The 20,225-nt window shown below is 44.9% G+C and overlaps 1 protein-coding gene across 1 annotated transcript; it reads right to left on the bottom strand.

The window, feature by feature from the left end:
* Positions 1 to 8,048: 8,048 nt before the first annotated feature.
* LOC149342588 (speckle-type POZ protein-like) lies at positions 8,049 to 20,186 on the bottom strand. The gene is made up of 4 exons (XM_089544950.1): positions 19,806 to 20,186; positions 19,358 to 19,548; positions 12,401 to 12,892; positions 8,049 to 10,748 (listed from the first exon to the last, which is right to left on the bottom strand). Exons 1-4 carry the CDS (start codon positions 19,813 to 19,815, stop codon positions 10,365 to 10,367), a joined length of 1,077 nt encoding a protein of 358 aa, XP_089401076.1. The 5' UTR covers positions 19,816 to 20,186; the 3' UTR covers positions 8,049 to 10,364.
* Positions 20,187 to 20,225: the final 39 nt, after the last annotated feature.

Here is a 20,225-nt window from a genome sequence, read left to right on the forward strand (position 1 = left end):
TAATTATCGTCCCATATCCCTTACCAATACTTGACCCAAAATGTTCAAACATATAATATTCACCAACCTTGTTAACTTCCTTTCATTGAACAACTTTTTATGTCAGCGCAACATTGTTTTCGAAAACTTTACTCTTGCGAAACACAGTTAATATAGTTTACACATGCATTGCATTATATTCTAGACCTATCATCACTAACTGGCTGTATATTTCTGAATTTTTCAAAGGCTTTCGACGATGTATGTCACAACCTTTTGGCTCACAAACTAAAACATCTTAATATTGACTGTAACTTATTGAAATGGATTGAATGTCTACTTAATCGCTCACAATTAGTGGTGAGCGCTTACGGTTATAACACCTGTTTTACAGAGGTGTCTTCCGGAGTTCCACAAGGTTCAGTTCTTGGACCCTAGCTACTGTTCCTGATCTAACATTAATGATCCCCGCTCTCTTATGGATTCTCATATTCACCTATTCGCTGATGTTTGCGTCATTTTTAGAGAAATAACCAACACTAACAACCTTACATTACTTCAGTCAGTGGCGGTCACAGAGAGTGGTTTTAAGGGGAGCGGACAGACTGCTGTATATAAAAAAAGAAAAAATAGAAACAACGATTTTTCATTTTATTTGCATAAAAATTTTTTTGCGCTTTGTTATTGAAAAATAAATGGCGAAAGGTATAGACGTTATACCATTACTCAATCTTTGAATGTTAACGCTTACGCGAGCAATATTCATTTCGATACCAGGCGAAACGAGTCGACGTCTGAGATAATTGCCACGACATGTCCACTAAGGTCAAAGCACCTGCCCGGACATTTCACCAGTGGGGTTAGCGGCCTTCATTTATCAGTTCTGGGAAGTGGCTTAATTTGTTCTGCCCTCAGTCCCCAAGGCGGCTGGTCGGCGCTCCTTGTCAAGCCAGAAAGGGATGGTCCCCTCGCTTGTGTCGCTGTGTCCCTGGTGGGATAAAGACATGAATGGGTGGCTCCCCCCCCCCCCCCCCCCTCCCGCCGACGAGGTTGTTGGCCACCGCAACCGCAGGTAAATGGCACTGCCGTCGCCGCCGCGCCGGCGGCATGGCAAGACAACGGTGGCGGGAACTTGATTACTTTTGTATTTTGTAAATAGTGTACAAAGCTCTCCCCTGTCCTTTCTTGCTGTCGCTCCCCTCTATACTTCTCCTTACTATCCTCTCCCTTTCCCTGTCGTTTCCGCCGGCTGCAGCTCGGGTGCTTAAGATATTAGATAGCAATTGCCGCAGCCGGCAACACTCTTTTGCTTCCTTTTTTTTAAAAAAATAAACCACTACCACCAAGGCAGGAACACGATACCTATCAACGTGTAGAACGTGGAATTGTGTGAAATAAGACAGCCGCTAACAAGGTGAACGTACAAAGCAGGGGACTACTTGACGAGACCGCCACTGACTTCAGTGCGAAGAATGGTGAATGCAGCTATATATGAACAAATGCAAAGTCATGCGTGTATCTAGAAAAACTTCCGTCCCACCTCACTACTACATCGATAACATTTCGTTGGAATCAGCCTCATCATATAAGTGCATCGGCGTCCACATTACTTATTATCTTAACTGGTCTCTTCATACCGAGAACATAATTGAAAATGCTAATCGCATGCTTTGCTACTTACGTCGCAACTTCTTTAACGTTCCTTCCAATTTGAAACTACTGCTTTATCAAACACTAATACGATAAAAACTCGAGCATGCAACACGTGTATGGCACCCTGCTCATGACTTCATTAATGATCTTGAGCTGGTGCAAAATAACTCTGTGCGTTTAATCCTTGTTAACTACAACCGCACAGCTATGAAGTCTAATATCTGCCTCCCATAACTGACATCGCGTAGAAAAGTGTTTCGTATCACCCTGTTCCACAAGCTGTACCATCATCCCGCTCTTCGTGATCACCTCATCCCCCGTACAATTTCTGTATCCCGCCGCATTGATCATGATCACAAAGTTGGAAGTATGTCATGCAACAGAAAATGCTGCTCGCAGTCATTCCTGCCGCGAACCTCATGCGACTGGAACCACCTTACCGCAGAAGTTGCCGGCACTGAAAATTACGAGCAGTTCCGCGTAGCACTAGCTAACATTGTATATTCAGGCGCTGTTTAATGTTCATGTAATCAACTGTATTTTTCTCTCAGTTTTAGTATATTTACCATTCCCCCTGTGTAATGCCACTAGCCCGTTGTGCTCTAAGCGGTGCGGGCCGGGCTCTATTAATAATTTTACTTTCCTTTTAGACAAGCCCACCCTAACATCTGTGTAATGCCACTGGCCTTGAGGGGTAAATAAATAAATAAACAGAGTAATATGCAAGCCTCTCACACAACATTCACTAATATTTCTTTCTTTCTGTAATAACAATTTGTAGACAGCCTAAAGGCTCATATTTCACTGACGTGAAGGTTCATTTTTCAGTCACAGTTCCATACTGTAGAGCGCAGGATAGCGCTTGTGCTGCATAGTTATTCTTCTGTGTGTGTCATTGTAGGCGCTATTGTTTGTTTTCTCAAGTACTATGCACCGTGTATCCCAAACTGAAGTTCTTCTAAATCTTCTTTGATATTAGCAGTTGCAAATTCAAGCCTTCTGCAGGATTTGAAGGAGGCCCAAGGAGACGAGGACTAATATTATGCAAAGGAATAATATTAATGCAAATGTAAACAGCTAATCTATCTGTAATATTGTAACTTGCATTCTTTTTTGCTTTATGTGCTGTTCTTATATTTCGTGCCATAATGCTGAATGTCGTGAATTTTGTATGTATTATAGTGTAAATTGATACTGTATGTCTGCTGTCAAAGTGTTTTCTTTTTCTTTACTGTAAGGCGCGATTGTAATGTTTATCTCTTATATTGTTTGGTGTACTTTCCATGTTCTTTTAAAGTACCAACTTGTTTTTCCTACGTTCAAAACTGTCATCTAATGGTCCCCTGGGCCTTGTCAAGCTGTGTGCACAGCTTTTAGCCCAGGGTGACCAGCGAGATTTTTCTGGTAAATAAAGTGCATTGACTGATTTATTAATTCATTGATATGCAACTTACAAATGATTGGAAATGAGGGGAACATGTGCACAGGGCGGAAAGCGCGTGGTCTGCCAGGAAACACTGAGGTGGCCCCGAGAAGGGCCTTTAGTAAGGACGACATCCGTTTTGTGCCTCTTCACTAAGCAGCGACGACACGGCGTGCGCAGTCCTCGTTTTGCACGAGCTGTCGAAGCAATCCTTGGTAAAAAAAAACACGAGGGAACAAAGTCGTGCTGTGTATGCAGATGCGATCGCCTCGTGGTTCCATTCACGGCGAACAACCATCCGGCAAGCCTGGCTCTTTCGACGGATTCAGGAAACGACTGAAAAGAACAAAAGTAAGGAGCGAAGAAAGGTGCACTGCTTACAGGTTAGAACACAAAAACAAAGCTAGGCGCTGCACTCGGTTAACCCATTCAACGAGGCGTGGCGTGAGCTTTAAATCCGATTTCGACAAGGCGTGAGAAGTCGCTAAAGAAGCAAAGGCACACTGCACTGAATGAATGATATAGATAGACTAAGCGCAAGTCATAACTTCTCTAAAGCCACACTGCACTCGTTTAACCCTGCAACGAGGCCTAGCGCGGGTTCTGATGTCTGGCGCCGATTTCGACAAAGAGAGGGAACACGGCCGCGAGATTGATGCCCGCAATCTTCCAGGAAGCAATGAAGCGGCCCTGAAAAGGGCCGTTTGGAGCAGCTCTTCAACGTCAACCTACAGCGGCGTGGCGGCGAGCAGTAGGCCCAGCGTCCGCGGCGAACAATGACATCGGCTTCCGAGAAGCATATCCAGGGAACGACGCTGCAAAAAAAAAAAAAAAAAAAAGTTTCGTTACAAGCACCGCAATTTGGTGAGTCCTCAATGCACGAGAAAACTTGCGACAATGTAGTTCAGTCCTTACCTCAGGGTTGAGAATGCGCACCCCCGACAAGCGCGTCAGCGTAGCTGTCAAACGGCGGTCCTCAAAGCGCGCCTGATGCGGATCCTTGTAGTGCCGCGGCAAAAACTTTAAATACGAGCACGACACTAGCCACGTGCTCATGGGGAAACGGCGAAAGCCGCAAGCAAAAACTGCACAGAAATTTCAGCTGGCTGTCGCCGCCGAGCGCACCACGCACGAACGCCATAGCTGCACACGCCTCGAAACGAGCGCGCCGAGGATCACGAAACGAATGCCCGCTCACCACGCACGCGCGGCGCGGCGGGTGCACCTAGCGATTCCCCAGGCGCTCTAGGGAGAGGTCGAGAAAGGCGCGCTGACGCCACGTCCGGTTGAGAACGAGGGCGAAGTCAAAAAACGTCACGGAGAAGCGCATCCCATCGACCAATCAGCGTTTCCAGCCTGCCGTCCCGCAAACGCTTCTATCGAGACACCCGCCTCGCGCGACGTATTCTACTCACACAGCGCCTCCTTGCGGCAGCCGCGAGCGGCGGCGGAGCCAGCGCCCGACGGCCTCAGGAGAGCGTTCGCCCAGGCACAGAAAGTATAAAGGAGGCGCTGCTCCGAGAGTAAAATAGAAAGGTTTGCATACACGCACAATAAACTTATACCTAACATAGAAAGGAGTAAAAATGGAGTAAGCTGTCCTCTTGTGCGCTGACTTTCTTTTTACTCCTAACAGGCACATTCGTGTTCAGAGTGCTGCAGTATTAGCTCTGGATCTTCAATCAGTAGCCTTTTAATGTTCTCGAAGCCATAGCAATTTTTTCTTCATCACAATTTCACTTTTTTAATTCACACCCAAAGTGGCCGCGTTTCTATGAATGAGAAGAATAAAGCCTTCATTAAAGCAAGAGGGGGGTGGCTCCGAGACGAAAAGCAAACGTGCCTGTTTATTGCGTAGATTGTGTTTGAAGATCCGAAGAGTCATAAATCAATACACTCTTCTCCAATGGTGTTTCTCGTAGCATATAGATGTGTTTTTGGGAGGAAAAGGCAGACAGTCAAATACCATCTTGGAACATACCACTACTCATCGAGCGATCAAATGAAGGTCCTTCTCTATCAGAATTCAAATCTTATCTTCAAATCTCTTATCTTATCTTGAAATCTTATCAATTCAAATGTCCAGTCTTGAGCAGCAACACAAAACTGAGCAGATGTGGAGTATCTTCTCGTAGATCCAACATAGGCATTACAACACACCACTAAGAATGGCGCTGTAGTGCATCCCGCTGCTAGATTTTGTGCTTCACGCTTCTCTTGCATCGTTCAACACAGCAAGGTACCTGGACATAGCACTATGAGCAAACGCTGATTAAACTCGGTCCATAAATTAGCCTTCTTTCAGTCTGCTTCAACAAAAAGTAGTACTAGTCGTTTATAATACACTACTTGAAATATTTTACGCTGGGATTCCTTCAATTCCAAGATGTTCCAAGCAACAGTAAAAAAGAAAAAAAATGTACTGCTTTTGATTTTTTCGAATGACGAAACCGCAACTACAGCAGATACCAAAAATAAGAAAATTAGCGTTGAGTAGTTTTTTCCTCAGCCAGCGCCATGGCTCTGCTTTGTACATTTCACTGTGAGAATGCCACATGTGTACTTCACCCCGCAATTATGAATCAAAAACCCTACACAGCACCTCTAATGTACGGGTCCAAGCCCGTGCAGTTCTCTCATACTAGCATTAGATCTCAAGAGGGCATGTGATGCTGTTAAGCACAAGACCATACTAAACAACCTACAGAACATGAACTGTACAATTTTAAAAATAGGCTTTTTGAGTTAGAAGAGCATTTTTTTCGGCACAGCATTGTCAGTGGTGCAGCACATCAGAATACAGCTGTGGTGTAGTGCAACAGAATACAGCTAAGAGGTGCTAACTAACAGGATGGTTAACTAATACTGAATAATTATCCTTTTAATTATTACTGTTTGGCTCCTTCATTACTGAGGCGTGTACAGACTGTAATTAATATCCATATCAGTTTCCAGAATTTCGAAAACATGGTTACCTTCAGTGCTGTGGACCAACAAATTTTGGCTATTTCGACGAGTTACATGCGCCAGAGAGGTTGCTTTGCCAGCACGCTTCCCGAAAGCGTATGTATTTTGGCAAGATGTAACCAAAATTTGTTGGGCCACAGCGCCGTTTGCACAGCGTTTTCCACAGCGCTGTTGGTACCACAGCGTTTTCACAATTCTAAAAACTTATACGGATGCTACCTACAGTGGGCTACATGCCTCTCAATAATTAAGGAGCTTAACAGTAATACTTAACAGGTCAACTATACAATATTAGTTAACCAGCCTGCTAGTTAGCATGTCTTAGCTATAGCCACAGCTGGCAAAGGTCAGGATTAATTGCAGAGACATAGGAGAGGCCTTTGCCCTGCAGTGGGCATAGTCAGGCTGATGATGATGATGATGAAAATGAAACACCACTGACAATGTTATTCGAAAACCGCACTCTTCTAACACAAAAAGCCTATTTTTAAGAAGCATGTAAAGTCTTAGGTGAAACACTCTGTATAAAAAACTCCCAGGCCAAACGCACGGCCAATCTTAACATAGGCAAGACCAAAGCAGAATCCGTTAGAACGGATGACAGGGGGACCCCATAAGATGCAGTATTATCCCCAATTCTATTTAAGATAACCATGCTGGGGCACGTCCGAAATGAAGAGTGCGCACAAAAAGCGCACCCGCGTGCCGCTCTCCAGTACGGCCGTGGCAGGGGCTCCCAGAGAAACTCCAAGCCATAGAGGGCATCAAGCATGCCCTCTAGGCTGACACTGCAGTATGAACGAACAATGACAACGAAGGAGAAATACAACACCGACTGCAGGAAGCTGCAAACACACTACGAGCTTATGCAGAAAAATGCGGCCTGAAAGACGCCCCGAACAAATCAGAATTCCTAATATTCAGGAATGGGAAAAACGGCCACCCCATGGAGGTGGGGCTTAACGAAACCAGAATTCAGGCAGTCCCACGGGCCAAAATCCTTGGGCTTTATAATGTTTTCATCATCATCAGATGGATTCGGTGCAATATAAAAAAGGGGGAAAAATATAGCGGCGCACAAAAAGTACACTACCGGAACAGCAGAGCATGAGGCTGGTGTCAAGAACTAATATTATCCAGTTTAAGAACATGAAAAACAGATTAGCAGAAAAGGAACAGGCTAGCAACTCCTGCCAGATGAGGCACAGAACATGCCTGATCTATGTTAACTCTGCTTCCAAAGGGGAAGGGTAAGAGCATAAAAAAAGAGAAAAAAGAAAGACGTGACGCACTGCGCACCTTATCAAGGAAGAACATGTTTCTTTTACATGTTTCGGCCAAAGACACGCGGTATAATCTTCCCTTGAAAACTGTACTACTAAGTGAAAATTAAACCAAATGGTGTTATAGCAGCCAGACCACAAAATGAGATCTCTGCAAAATTTTAGTGCGAACCATGGGTCTAGAATGAAATGAAATTCAGTCAGTGGCAGTACAAATGCGCATATTACCATCTCTCTTAAGGTCACAAGAATGGGGAAATTACTTTGTCCTTAGCAACGTTCGCCTCCCCACAGTTTTATGTTTCTATGTTTGTCCACAGGAATTGACATCATGCATAAAATGGGTTTTGTTTTGCTCAACGGCATTTCAGTGCATGATCAGAGCACATTTCAACAGCCACCCTCCTCAGCCTGCACATGTAATGTCCAAAAAACAGTCCAGTGGCAATGAAAAGCCAGGGAGGGTAATGCGGGTCGAATTCAATTTTGGTTTCTTCAACACCCAATAATGCACAAACGTACAACTCCTGAGGTATCCCTTCGTTTAATGTCACAGAGAAATAGCTAATAAGTGCAGGAACAAGCCAAAAACTACCCAGATAATTACTGGAAAAGGCTCTAGCTGTGTGCCTTTACTATGCACTATCTCAGACATATAAAATCCTAACCCAAGAATTCTGACACAGGTAAAAGGCGGAGGCACTACACCCTTTAGAATTTAAGAAAGATAGCATAACAAAGCATTTCCAGACACATTTCATTTATTACAATTATTACAAAGACATTGTTAAATACAGCTCTCGTACAGTACGGTTAGTCAGAACCCTCTCTCTAGATATATACACACATTTGCACGAGTATACTAAAAGCATCACCTCAGACTTTTGCATGCCAAGGAAGCGCAAACATTAAATGCACTCTCTAGATTGCTCAAAAACAGGCAAAATACCTTTGGCCTTTAGGACTTGAGCGTTCAACCAACCAAACATTGCAGCACCCTGAACCGACTGTAGTACATGTTCTGAGGAACGTTAAACACACCTACCTGCCTGTAAATACATGCCAAGGAAGAGTAGCTCATTGCAAAAAAAAAACAATGTGGCACATCTATCTTTGTTTCACCACCCCTGTGGTGCCAACTGTATTTGCACTTTGCTTTACTTTGGTGTGGTCGCTAAAGCTAGGCAAGGCCACCTTTTTGTATATACAGCGGTTGGCAGATATCATAGATGAAATTGTGCAAGAGGTGCAAGAAAAAACTGAAAAACGGTGCAATACCAACAGCCTTGTCTTCAAAGAGACGCTGAATCACAGTGCTTCTTTGTAAGTGCAACAGAAATGCTTTCACAGGAACATGGCATTGCTCACACAGTACCTCACAGCCCACAAGAGGCAACCCTGCCATAGATTTCAACGGCTCTACTACCGAGCATGCAAAAACCTGTCCCATTAACTGGATTTGTACGCAACATGTGTTCTGCAACAGCTGAGCAAACAGTGCAGGTTACAAAGGAAAGCAGGTGTGAAGCATATATGAGAAACAGTTTTCAAATTATCGAGCTGTTAGATCGGAAAAATTGGAACGCTCCATCACTGAGCTGTACATTTCAATGTCGTGACCACTCCATAGTCATAGCCCGGCAAGCCATTACTTGAAACATCTGCCATGCACTGCCAAAGCTAAGTGGCCACAATATTGACACCTATCAACGCAGAGACGAGAACATAAAAGAGATGCATAAAATGCATCTTGGAGGCTGACAGCAATGCTTCAGATGTGCCACACTCAAGGGAAGGGAATCTTAACTTTAATAATACTGATGAGCAGTTATAACAACTAAGCTTGCATGCTGTACGTATAAGCTTTCATCACTTGCACCTGTTTCCCCAGCTGCAACAGAACATAAACAGACAAAACACAACCACACCTTATTTTGCAACCCTAGTCAGCTTTGCAACCACAATAAGCAACATCCATGACTGGCTCTATGAAAGCATTGCATTGTCGTGTTGCTGCTTTTGCATCATCCACTGGTGTATCACAAATGCATTGCAAGACAACACACTATCAAACTAGCATTCAACGCCTCTGCAGCTATAAAGCCACGAGGTGCAATGGGCTGCAGCTGAAAAAGCTTAATGCGAACATTGTCAAAAGCTTCACAATCAAGCCCTGCATTCTCAAATGAGCTGAACAATGTAGAATAGTGTAACAAGTCCACTGGAAATTTCTACCAGTATTATAACTGCAATGCACGAAAGGAGTACTACCAGGGGCAAATGTTTAGAGTCTACACGAACTGTGCAAAGAATTCACTGTTTTAGAGTGCAGCTCTTAGGCACTCGTTCGTCAATTCCACGTCGTAGTCGTCGTCGGTGTAACATGCCAACTGACAACCATGGTAGGTAGTAGCAGAGCGAAAGGCTCCATGCCATGGCAAGAGTGGAGGAATGGACAACCGGAAACTGGCTGCCACAGGAAGATTTCAGAGGATGGCTGGCAGCATAAAACGCTACCTGGTGGCAGTTAGCATGCGAAGAGCTGTGCTCAAATTTCTCATTACCAACTACCGTAATCGTCTCATTTTTTTCACAGCCCAGGAAACAGCTAGAAGTTGAGGGGGCAAATCGCAGTTTGTACCACGCAAGTGAAGACTATGCCTTTCAACTTCAGACTGTAAGCCAATGATGCAAGACAACACCGTAAAGCCTCAGCCCTGTAATTGGTAAAATTTTATCCCACTGTTAGCAATGAAGCAGTTCAGTTATTGGCATTAAGTACCTTTCTGAATGGCGACAGAAGTCTTGGCAAAGGCTGCATGCATTCTTTCATTTGTCCCGGGACTCATTTCTACACAAACCACAGCAATGACCACCAGAGCCAAATGTAAGCCATTATTACTGCTTTTATCAATACTATATTGAATTCGCGAATACAGATACATTCATGGATACTGCATCGTAAAAATTTTTCACTTTCTTTGAAGATCAGGAAATATGTTTTTGACCATTAGAGCAGAGCAGTACAGTAGAATTCTGTTCGGGAGGTCTAAACCACACTATGCTGCCCCATCCAGGGTGTTGCCAATGTCCGCGATGAGCATAAATAACCGCTCAGTGATGTCTGGTTTGCCCCAGATGTTCCTCCAACCAGCAGTCCTTTGCACGGCCACAAGATGGTCTGCAATGAACCGTGCAATGCTTCGCGAGAGCTCAGCGTCACTGTACATATTAGAGAGAACGAAAGCGTCGGCTGCCCTTTCCACGGTCAGGTTTGACCCCAGGTAGTCTCCACAGAGTGTCTTCAATTCACCCATAGAGTACTTGTCTGCCGCCACATAGAGGTCTTCAGCAACTTTGTCCAGGTTAGGAACCTCTCCCGTGTAAATAAAGAGCAGCATCTCACGCATGGCATCAAAGGACTGGTCTGGCAGATGGATTACCTGTTGAGAGAAAATTTTTTCTTATCCTCACAAAACAAGACAAAGCACACAAAACATCTATAATATGGCCATAAGTAGAGTAAAGGCACTTTTACATCACAAATTAACTTGAAATCAAAAGTCGTTCTCAGCTTAAAATGGCACAAAACAGGAATAAAAGCACCATGTTAAAACTGTTTCTAATCAGCCCCTCTCTTCCAAGTACATACTTCCCACCTAGGCAAATCAAGAAACACACGAACGACATACTCATATGAAATGCACATACTTCATTTTGAGCATGACACTGTAGATCTGCCATGTTATAATTATTTTACTTGTTCTTTTTTCCCTCCTTCGAACTACTGCACACTTACCTTTCGCAAGCTGAATATTTCGTGAACAAAGCTAAAGTTGCAGCTTCAGGATATTTCGAGAGCACTCAACTTCACAAAACGGAGCTGGTGGGCCCGTTAAAGACCCCCCTTTTTCCTGCACGTATGCAAGCTTTCAGACACTGCAAAGGCACGAACACGTCTGAACACTAAATTGTGCCTCTCTCACAGCAGTGACGACAGCAGGAACTAAGTACACATACAGAAAAAGCATATTACAGGCTCTCCTTCACTAAAAGGGAGCATTTTCTGAAGCGATTCAAACATCTGGTGATCTTTGCTGCCTCAACCAAGACCTACTGCATCCATTTTTAATTAACATGGTTCACATGGTGAATACAAAATTTAACTCACAAGAGCCATCAAATGCCCTGGTAGCTTCTGTGCTCATCACTGGCTCCAAATATTTCATGCAGAGAGGGGCTCAATACACAGAGAGAGAAATGAACAAAAAGGAACCTCTACAGTGGGTCAGGAAGATTAACCTTTAAGCACTTCTTCTCAAGCTCTCACTGAATGAATTAGCGAGAAGGAGTGAAGAGAGCCATTTCTAGAAATGAAGGCACACTCTCTCTGGGAAGAGAGCCTACCCGTGGGAGTTACCACCACGGTCCCTGCTTTTAGTGGCAAACAGGAACAAAGTGCTAATTTTAGAGCATCTTCGGTAAACAACACCGGCGTGCACTGGGGCGCCATGTTATGTACGTTAATTGTACTGGTGAGCACAGGGCTCCACTATACTGTGGGCCCCTGCGCATCACATTGGTTTTGGGGCAACTCTGGTGCAAGTTTACTGAAGATGCCATAAGAGACATGTTCTGCGAAATTCAACACCAACATTTTGCCCAATTTATTCACAGGTTGTGTGCAATTCCTGAAAAAAATGCGATACGTAGGTACTTGCAAAAATTGAGTCATTACAGTATGTGCCCTACTATGGTTGTATAGTATGTATGCACCTATGAAAAACACACAAAATATTGTGTACTCGAAGTATTTAAGTGTATGCATTTTGTGCTTTGTTCATCATTTAGTACTTCATTGTGGTGTGATGCCTTAATGTATTCTTACTTATGTAACAATTTTTCAGTAACTGTGCTACCTACTCGCCCTCCCCGCATAACGACGAAATGGGCCCTGAGGGAACCTAAATAAACGTGCACATACATACAAATTTAGCATCAATATATGTCATTATGGCCAGTTAGACTACCTCAAGAGTATTTCACTCACAAATATGTTGCCACTTCACAAATTCTTGATTTTCAAGAGACTTACCTGCTCTTGGGACTCCTTCGTAGGGTGTGAGAACATGGCACCAAACACAGGGGACGACAGCATCAAGACATCGCGATGGGCATACAGGTTTCGCTGCTGCACCGTCAGCTGCACGTTGCCGAAACTCTTGTCCTCCAGTAAGCCCGACAGGTTCTTAAGCAGTGGGCTGACAGGAATGTCACTGCGCTTGATTGGCGTATTGGTGCTGTCCGCCAAGAACTCAACCTCAAAGAGAATGCTGAGAGCGTCGCCATGGATGCAGTGGTTCTCAGGGTTGTAGAGAAATGCTTTGCACAGCTCAATCCCCAAGTAGTTTGTGCTGCCACGGTAGAGCGTATGGAAACCATTGTGCTTGTACCGCTGCACAGGTCGCCCCGCATCTCCCAAGAGAGTCAGTGTGTACACACAGTTGCGACCCTGCATCCCTTGCACAGGCACCACACAGATGGAGGCATAGTCCTTGGTCAGGTCCAGCCGAAGCTTGAGGCGCACCTGCAGACAAGCCATAGTGGTCCAACCGATGATGCCATCAGAAGGAAGTACATGCAGTACGAGAGTGTGTTCCCAAAGGGCATCCATCACAGGCTTCTCATGTATTAACTGCATGCACTTGGGGCTCAGGCAAAACAGAGGCCAAACCTAACTCGATAGCATATGACCAACAAGTTTGTTTGCTAAGAGGACAGACAAATGACAACTAAAAGCAGTGGGGCATCACAGGTTTGCCACAGACGTTTGCAGAATAAGAAGCAGCACGATTTCACAGAATCTGCTGGAATCAAACCTTTAAAAGTATTTATCCTTCACAAAACAAAGGATCCAGGAGATACTGTTATGGAACCAACAAAATTTAATTCCTGTGCAAAAATCAGGGTACTAGGATATGTGAAAAAGCTTCCAATCATGTAGAACAGACACGACAGAGTTGTATTCTCTTTACACTCTAAGCAGCGGTGAAACAAAGTGACATAAACAACCTGCATTCTTCATAAAATGGCATTATCCAGATGTTAGAAGCCTTGTAAGTGCATTCTTTTTCAGAATACATACTGTGACAACAATAACTTTGGCATTTTCTGGTTCAATAGCCATGGCTACATTTTGCCAAGCACAGGGCTCATTTAGAGGACAGAAGAGTCTGAAAATTTAAAATGTGCACAGAAGAATTAAAAAATAATCCAAAAGTCCACTAAGTCACAAAGACTGCAGGCATAAAAAAAAAAATCTGTCAATAAGCATGACTGAGAAACATATCAGTTGAACAGGCTAAATCAATGAAATGCCTAGATGTCAGTCTAAACTGCTTACATTAAAGGAAAGTTTTGAAAATTTGATAGAAAAGCACAGGTTCTCTCCTCATAGAAAAAATGCTCGACAAGGAGACTGATGCTTGAATAATCTGCATAAGTGTGTGTCTTTTAAGTTCACAACTACTTACAAACAATCAAAGTGGCAAATTCATACCCTTATGCACATAAAAGTTACTGTGCCACACATCAATTGCGCTGCAAACAAAGTGCAATATCGCAGCCACTTTTCTGTACCTGAGTAAAGAGGAGTCTGGAATTTTCTCAACCTGAAAACCAAAATACTAAACTCCTTTTCAACCCCTGAAGACATTTAAAAGTTGGAGGGGACACTCCAGCTCCCTCCGCCTTAAGGGTATGATGCAATAGTGTTAGTGCTCATATAGTATGCGGAATCAGCCATTTTCTACTTTAGATTCATAGTTCACTGGAAGTCCTCCTACCACTCCTGGCGCAGTGGTGCAGCGGTTAAGCGATGCGCCACTCACTGAGCCAGCAGGTGGCTGTCTCAAACACACCCATTAGAGGTGTTGTGTGTGGGACGATGACACCGACGCCCGATTTTGTGCAGAACAGGAACCTTAACGCGATGTAATGATCCAGTGTGCTACCCCCCCCCCCCCTCCCCTTTTTCTATGGCTGCTACTGATCAAGAGTTGCGTGTTCTGTTTCAGAACTGCAGGCAACTATGCATGCATCTCATGAGAAGAGGAGACGACAGAGACACCGTGGCGCTGAGGGAGAGTTGGACCACTGGTGCTGTGGTAGCCACCTTCTCTGCAGGTGTGGAAGGGCTTGGTTGTCCTCATCCAGGAGGAGAGGACGTTGTGCTAAGGCGTGTCATTCCCTATGAAAGTGCATTGAGACTTACTCGCATCCACACCACACTGGCCAAAGGGTACCAGATTTAGCAGGCTGCAAGATCGAAAACTGGGCTTGGCCTGCGATGGGAGCAGCGGGGTTTATAGAACTTCCGCCAAGCGCACGCCCCTACAGTAAGCCAGATACTGGGCTGGGGGATACTAGTCAGAGTGTTATAGAATGCCAAAAGCAACTTTTAAGGCATGATCTTTGTAATAGTATCTCTATAGTGGAAGCATTTTTACAACAGCGCTGCCATTACAAAAGGCGTTATGCTGTTACCTTTTTTCCTGCGGACCTGAAAATTTAATATTCAGTTCCACGTGCTGCTTCGACAAGGCCTGTATTGACAAACAAAGGCTTACATCTTCCAGAATTCTGGACGTGACAGTGTAGAACTTTCTACACTCGTTTAATATTTAACTCAGTTCACCACTTAATGCGTTTGTCAAGCAGTGTTTACTGCAGTAAACAAGGATTTACAGCGAATATTTCCTCCCTTCAATTTTTAACACAACCGCATTAAGGACCTCGTATCGCAGAAAATCTGGCGACATCGGCATTGTTGACCGTGAGCGAAAAATCCATGAAAAATCCTTAGAGAAGCAACCTAGGAGACAGGTGGATCACTTAGGTCACGTGACCTTGCAGCGCCATCACAACCTGCCCAACGGATGTGAGCAAACTACCCATCATGGCAGGTGGCAGTCAAGTTAATGGTTGGTCGCTCGGAAAAGCAATCTGGGTCACACAAGGCCCACCGATGGTTAGCACCTGCCATCGCAGGACAGTGGCTTATTGCTTAACCGCTGCACCACTGCGCCAGGAGTGGTATGAGGGCTCCCAGGGATCTATGAATGCAAAGTAGAGAATGACCAATTCTGCATACCTATATGGGAATTAAAACATTAAGCTATTATAGAATACCCTTAAGGCAGAGCTTAAGTGTCCACTCCAAATATTTTTTGACATTTATCTTACTTGGGTAAATCAGGCTTTGGAGCAGGTTTCTAACATGAAAAGAGTTTTTAGGGCAACATAGCCATACATGAGGCCACAGCCATACAGCCATAAAGTGCACCATAGCGGAGGGCTTCGGATTAATTTACACCACCTAGGGGTTCGCCTCCATTGCAATGTAGCTGCCATAACTGGGGTTCAAACCCGCATCCTTGGACTCAGCAGCGAAATGCCATAGACACTAAGGTTTTGCACAACAAATGCAAGTTATAAACTTTTATAACTTTTATAAACTTTTATAACTCGATGAGCTGTATCCTTCATTATAATCTCACAATGGTAGCTGTTCTTTCTTAGACCAGCAGACTGCATTAGCAGCAATGGCAATCCATCTGGCCAGTGCAATTGCTTGCACCTTTTTAGAGAGAATGTGCAACATTTTTGGGACAGTCCATTCTCGTCCACTACAATATTATTACAAAGCAAGCACACTGTCACTGGCTTGTGTCTTTTCAGTCCTCACTGCTGTTGCAACTGCCTTTATCCAATGAACGATGCCTATGTAAAGTTTTCACTGAGCACATGCAGCCTAGGTCATCATCGCTGCTGTCGCTGAGAAAGTATATTTTCTGGCAAAGATGTGCTCATGTCTGTCTGGACTAGTAACAGCTTACAGTACCCATCACTGAAGGAAAACATGATAATTTGCCACCACTGGAAGTTTCAACATACATGATACAACAGAAACTACCTAGGCACTTGAGACTGAGTCGAACCCACAAAGAAGGTTGGTGCTTGAGTTCTGGCACATTCAACAAATGGAAGGAAATGTTAATCGCCCCCTGAAAATTCTTCCTATTGCATATGCACATGGTTTGAGTTCAGTGACCCAAGAATCGCAGAAGTATCGTCGTGTGTGTTTGAAAAATCTAGCTGAACCATGCGTGCAGACACACCTTGATGAAGAACCAAGTAGGCTTTAAAATGTTGGCTTTTCTCATAAGAACTTTGTTGGCATTCTTTAAGTGGCCCAAATACCCATTGTTCTATTGACAAACCAAAATTCAATGAAGTATTTCGCAAAAACAAGAACTATGATGAGAACATAATAGCAACACAGCCTTCTTCAAGGGCACACAAAGTTTTAGCAATTCTTTAAGCCTAAAGTTATACTTAATATGTACAGCGTGTTCCGTATTTATCTGTCCGTGTTAGAAAAAATTCTCCTGCGCAAACTATTGGACTTATATGGGCTGAAACGCCGACTACAAGGTAGCTTATGATAGTCTTCGTCTTTCGATAAGTAATTTAACATCTAAACTTGCCTGCATTTTCTGGAATCGGCGAAAAACTGCATTCGGCTGCGGCAGAACTTTTCGTCCAGGCGAGCAAAGAAGCCACTCTGACAGGCTGCGCCATCTGCCGAGCGGTGAGGCAACCAATGTCACGGCTTGGGGCGGGAATGTTCGAAAGTGTGTGTCGCCAGCTCGTTGAAATTATTACGATCTTGCGCAGCAGCGGGGTTCCCTGAATGTTTCACGCGTCAGCGCACCGTGCTCAGACCTCAAAGTGTCCCCCAGAAGCATCAATGCATTTCTGCAGCCTTTTTTCGTATGCTTTGAAAACTGCAGCCCTCATGCGGTTCGAAATAGCTAGGCAGGCATCTTCAATCCGCTGCCTTAATTGGCTGCAGCTGGGCACACGGCCCCGGCTGTACACTTGCGCCTTTAAAAAGCCCCAGAGGAAGTAGTCACACGGCGTAAGGTCCGGCGAACGTGGCGGCCACGGCATGTTGGGAGAACCTCGTCCCATCCACCGGTTGGGGAAAGTTTGCTCCAGCCAAATTCGGACGCTCGCTGCGTAGTGAGCAGGAGCCCCGTCCTGCTGGAATGTCACATTTTCTTTCTGCATGTGAAGCCCTTCGAGTTCGGGTAAAATCTTGTTTTTCAACATGTCCAGGTAGGAATCGGCCGTCACTGTGTCGTCGAAAAAAAAAGGCCCCACGATACCTTCCCGCCAAATGCCGCACCAAACGACGACGCGTGTGGACTGCACGTTTCTAGTGGTAAAATATTTAGGGTTTTCCTGCGCCCAATACCTTGAATTTTGGCTGCTGACTTGACCGTCCAGGTGGAAAACTGCCTCATCCGTGAAGAGCAAAAACTGCAGATGGCCACGATCCTGCGTAATTCGTTGTTTTTCTTCTCGACAGAATGCGAGCCGGCGCTCCATGTCCTGCTCCGAAAGCTCCTGTGCGGTTTGCAGTTTGTATGGGTAGTATCCCTTACTTGTAAGTGCACGGCTGATCGTTGACGCAGACACCCCGAACAAAAGCGCAGCGCGCCTGCAGGACAAGTGAGGGTCCGATGCAAATGCTCCTTCAACAGCGTTTGCTATGCTGCTGTGCGCCTTGCCTTTGTCGCTCCTCTCCTTCCTTTGCACCGTTCCCTTTTCCTCGAACCTTTTCCGCCACCTTTGCACTGATTTCTCCGAGGGCGGACGACGACAGAACTTCTTCTTGAATTCATGACGGACGAAGTGAATTGACTTAGATTCTGAAAGCCACATTACAGCAGCAGCCTTCTCGTCCGCGGAGTATGACGGCATATCGCTATTTTCCGCACAGCACGAACTCAAACAACAGGGCTAAAACGAAGCTTCCGTAACGTCCGGACCGAACCATCGAAAACAGACGGCATTGAAAGCAAATGGAAAACAGAAGTGACCAGCTATCGTTTATTAGTGTCTTGGGTGTTATTTTAAACATTGTTCTGGGTTATTTTTAGAAAGAAGAATGATATCTCTTTCCGATCGTATTAATTTCAAGGAGCAGACGACACGCACATTCGAAGAAACCGCGCGAGGCGCATTTCGCCCCAAGCCGTGACATTGGTTGCCTCACCGCTCGGCAGATGGCGCAGCCTGTCAGAGTGGCTTCTTTGCTCGCCTGGACGAAAAGTTCTGCCGCAGCCGAATGCAGTTTTTCGCCGATTCCAGAAAATGCAGGCAAGTTTAGATGTTAAATTACTTATCGAAAGACGAAGACTATCATAAGCTACCTTGTAGTCGGCGTTTGAGCCCATATAAGTCCAGTAGTTTGCGCAGGAGAATTTTTTCTAACACGGACAGATAAATACGGAACACGCTGTACAGCAAGAATTTTTTCAAGACAAGTAGTCAAGACGCTCCAGATCTGGTTAGCAGTCACACATGTGCATCCCCTTTCGCTTTACATAGCCTCCTCACAGTGGTTCCATGCATTTTTTTATTAGAAAACACTGCTTGCTAAGAACCTATTGGCATCAAACTTTATGGACAAGTTTGGCACATCACGAATTCACAGCATTTGGTGTTAAAGGTTAAAGGTCATGTGTGCTGGAGTTATCCTCCCCGTGCCAGAATACAACTGTTACTGTCCGGTATAGCACACTGCAAGATCATAACGAGTAATCAATCAGCCTGTAGCCATGCTCTTTAAAGAACGCCTCTGAAGATGTTTTATAAAGTTCACATGCCCCAAAGACACTTTTATGGCAGGTTCTTTCTGTTCTAAGTGAACCGGTCTGAGAGCCAATGACATAAGTGAACATCTTTTCCATGGCACGAGTTCTGGGGCAGATGTACTAGAAGCCAGCGGTCCTTTTACCATAACAAATATCTGCCCAAGCCAACACTATCGGGCATCGAAATAAAAAAAATTCATTTTGCTTCACGCAACATATATTTCAAGATTTAGGAATATAAAGCAACCCTACGCATCAAGCCACCTTAAATATAACTGACTGACAGCAGCAAGCCTGAGGCTGATTTCTAAGTTATTTTTCTTTACCAGTGACGAGTCCTTTGGGAACTCCTCGCTGAAGCAGGTGCCGCTTTGGAAGAACTGGCACTTGCTAAAGTTCTCGATAGTCCAGTGATGCGAAATGCACTCGGTGTTGATGCGGCTGGTCGACGACGTCCGGCAGCTCAGCGACGTTTTTGGGATCACCGCCGCAGCACGATCCTGAGCAGAGCCCTGTCCTGAAATATGCAATGCGAAGACACTGTCAAAACAATGCAAACAAGAATGAGAACACGGCATCGCTTAGGCGTTGCTCAGTGCACTTCTTTCCCGTCGGGTGAGGGCACCCAACGACCCAGTACTTTACGAGCACGTTCGCTACACCGTAATACGCGATTCTTCTTAGCAAAGGCAAGTTTGTTTTGGAACGAGTTCAGATACGCACAGATGCTGCAGTAGCTGCTAGCCGTGCGTATGGCTTGCATGTGTCACATACCTGGTTCCATCGGTTCCAGCAACGTATCAGGCGACAAATACGACGAGTTTTGCAGTCCAATAGTCCACAGTTAGGAATAATATTCACAAGCTGAACAAGAGTCCGATGAGGCCGAGGACCTCCATCGCGCACATCGATAGGATAGAAGAGGCCTCTTGCCAGTAAAAACAGTTCTGGAGAGGATTCTGTGGAGGCAGAGAAGCTCTGAAGCTACACGTGCATAACTCACACGATCGATAAGAACAAGCGAAAAGCTCCGCCGTAAGTGCACAGCAAAAGCAGAGAATATCAACAAAGCAAAGAGAGACAACACAGCGACGAACGACGCCTCACAGCTACTGTCAGATGGATAGCGCTACTAGCGCCACCTCGACGGTGGTGGTCCATTGTGATTCGTTCGTTTCTGGCGCAGCGGCGTAA

This window comes from Amblyomma mixtum, chromosome 5 (assembly GCF_055824585.1).
Source record: "Amblyomma mixtum isolate Tamu chromosome 5, ASM5582458v1, whole genome shotgun sequence".
Taxonomy (NCBI): Eukaryota; Metazoa; Arthropoda; class Arachnida; order Ixodida; family Ixodidae; genus Amblyomma; species Amblyomma mixtum.

Excerpts from the sequence above, each read along its gene's own strand:
- LOC149342588 (XM_089544950.1), bottom strand. Across the intron at positions 12,893-19,357 it reads TCCCAAAGGACTCGTCACTG|GTGCGCCTCAAGCTTCGGCT; the intron begins GTAAAGAAAAAT and ends GCTTGTCTGCAG. Across the intron at positions 10,749-12,400 it reads CGAAGGAGTCCCAAGAGCAG|GTAATCCATCTGCCAGACCA; the intron begins GTAAGTCTCTTG and ends TTCTCTCAACAG.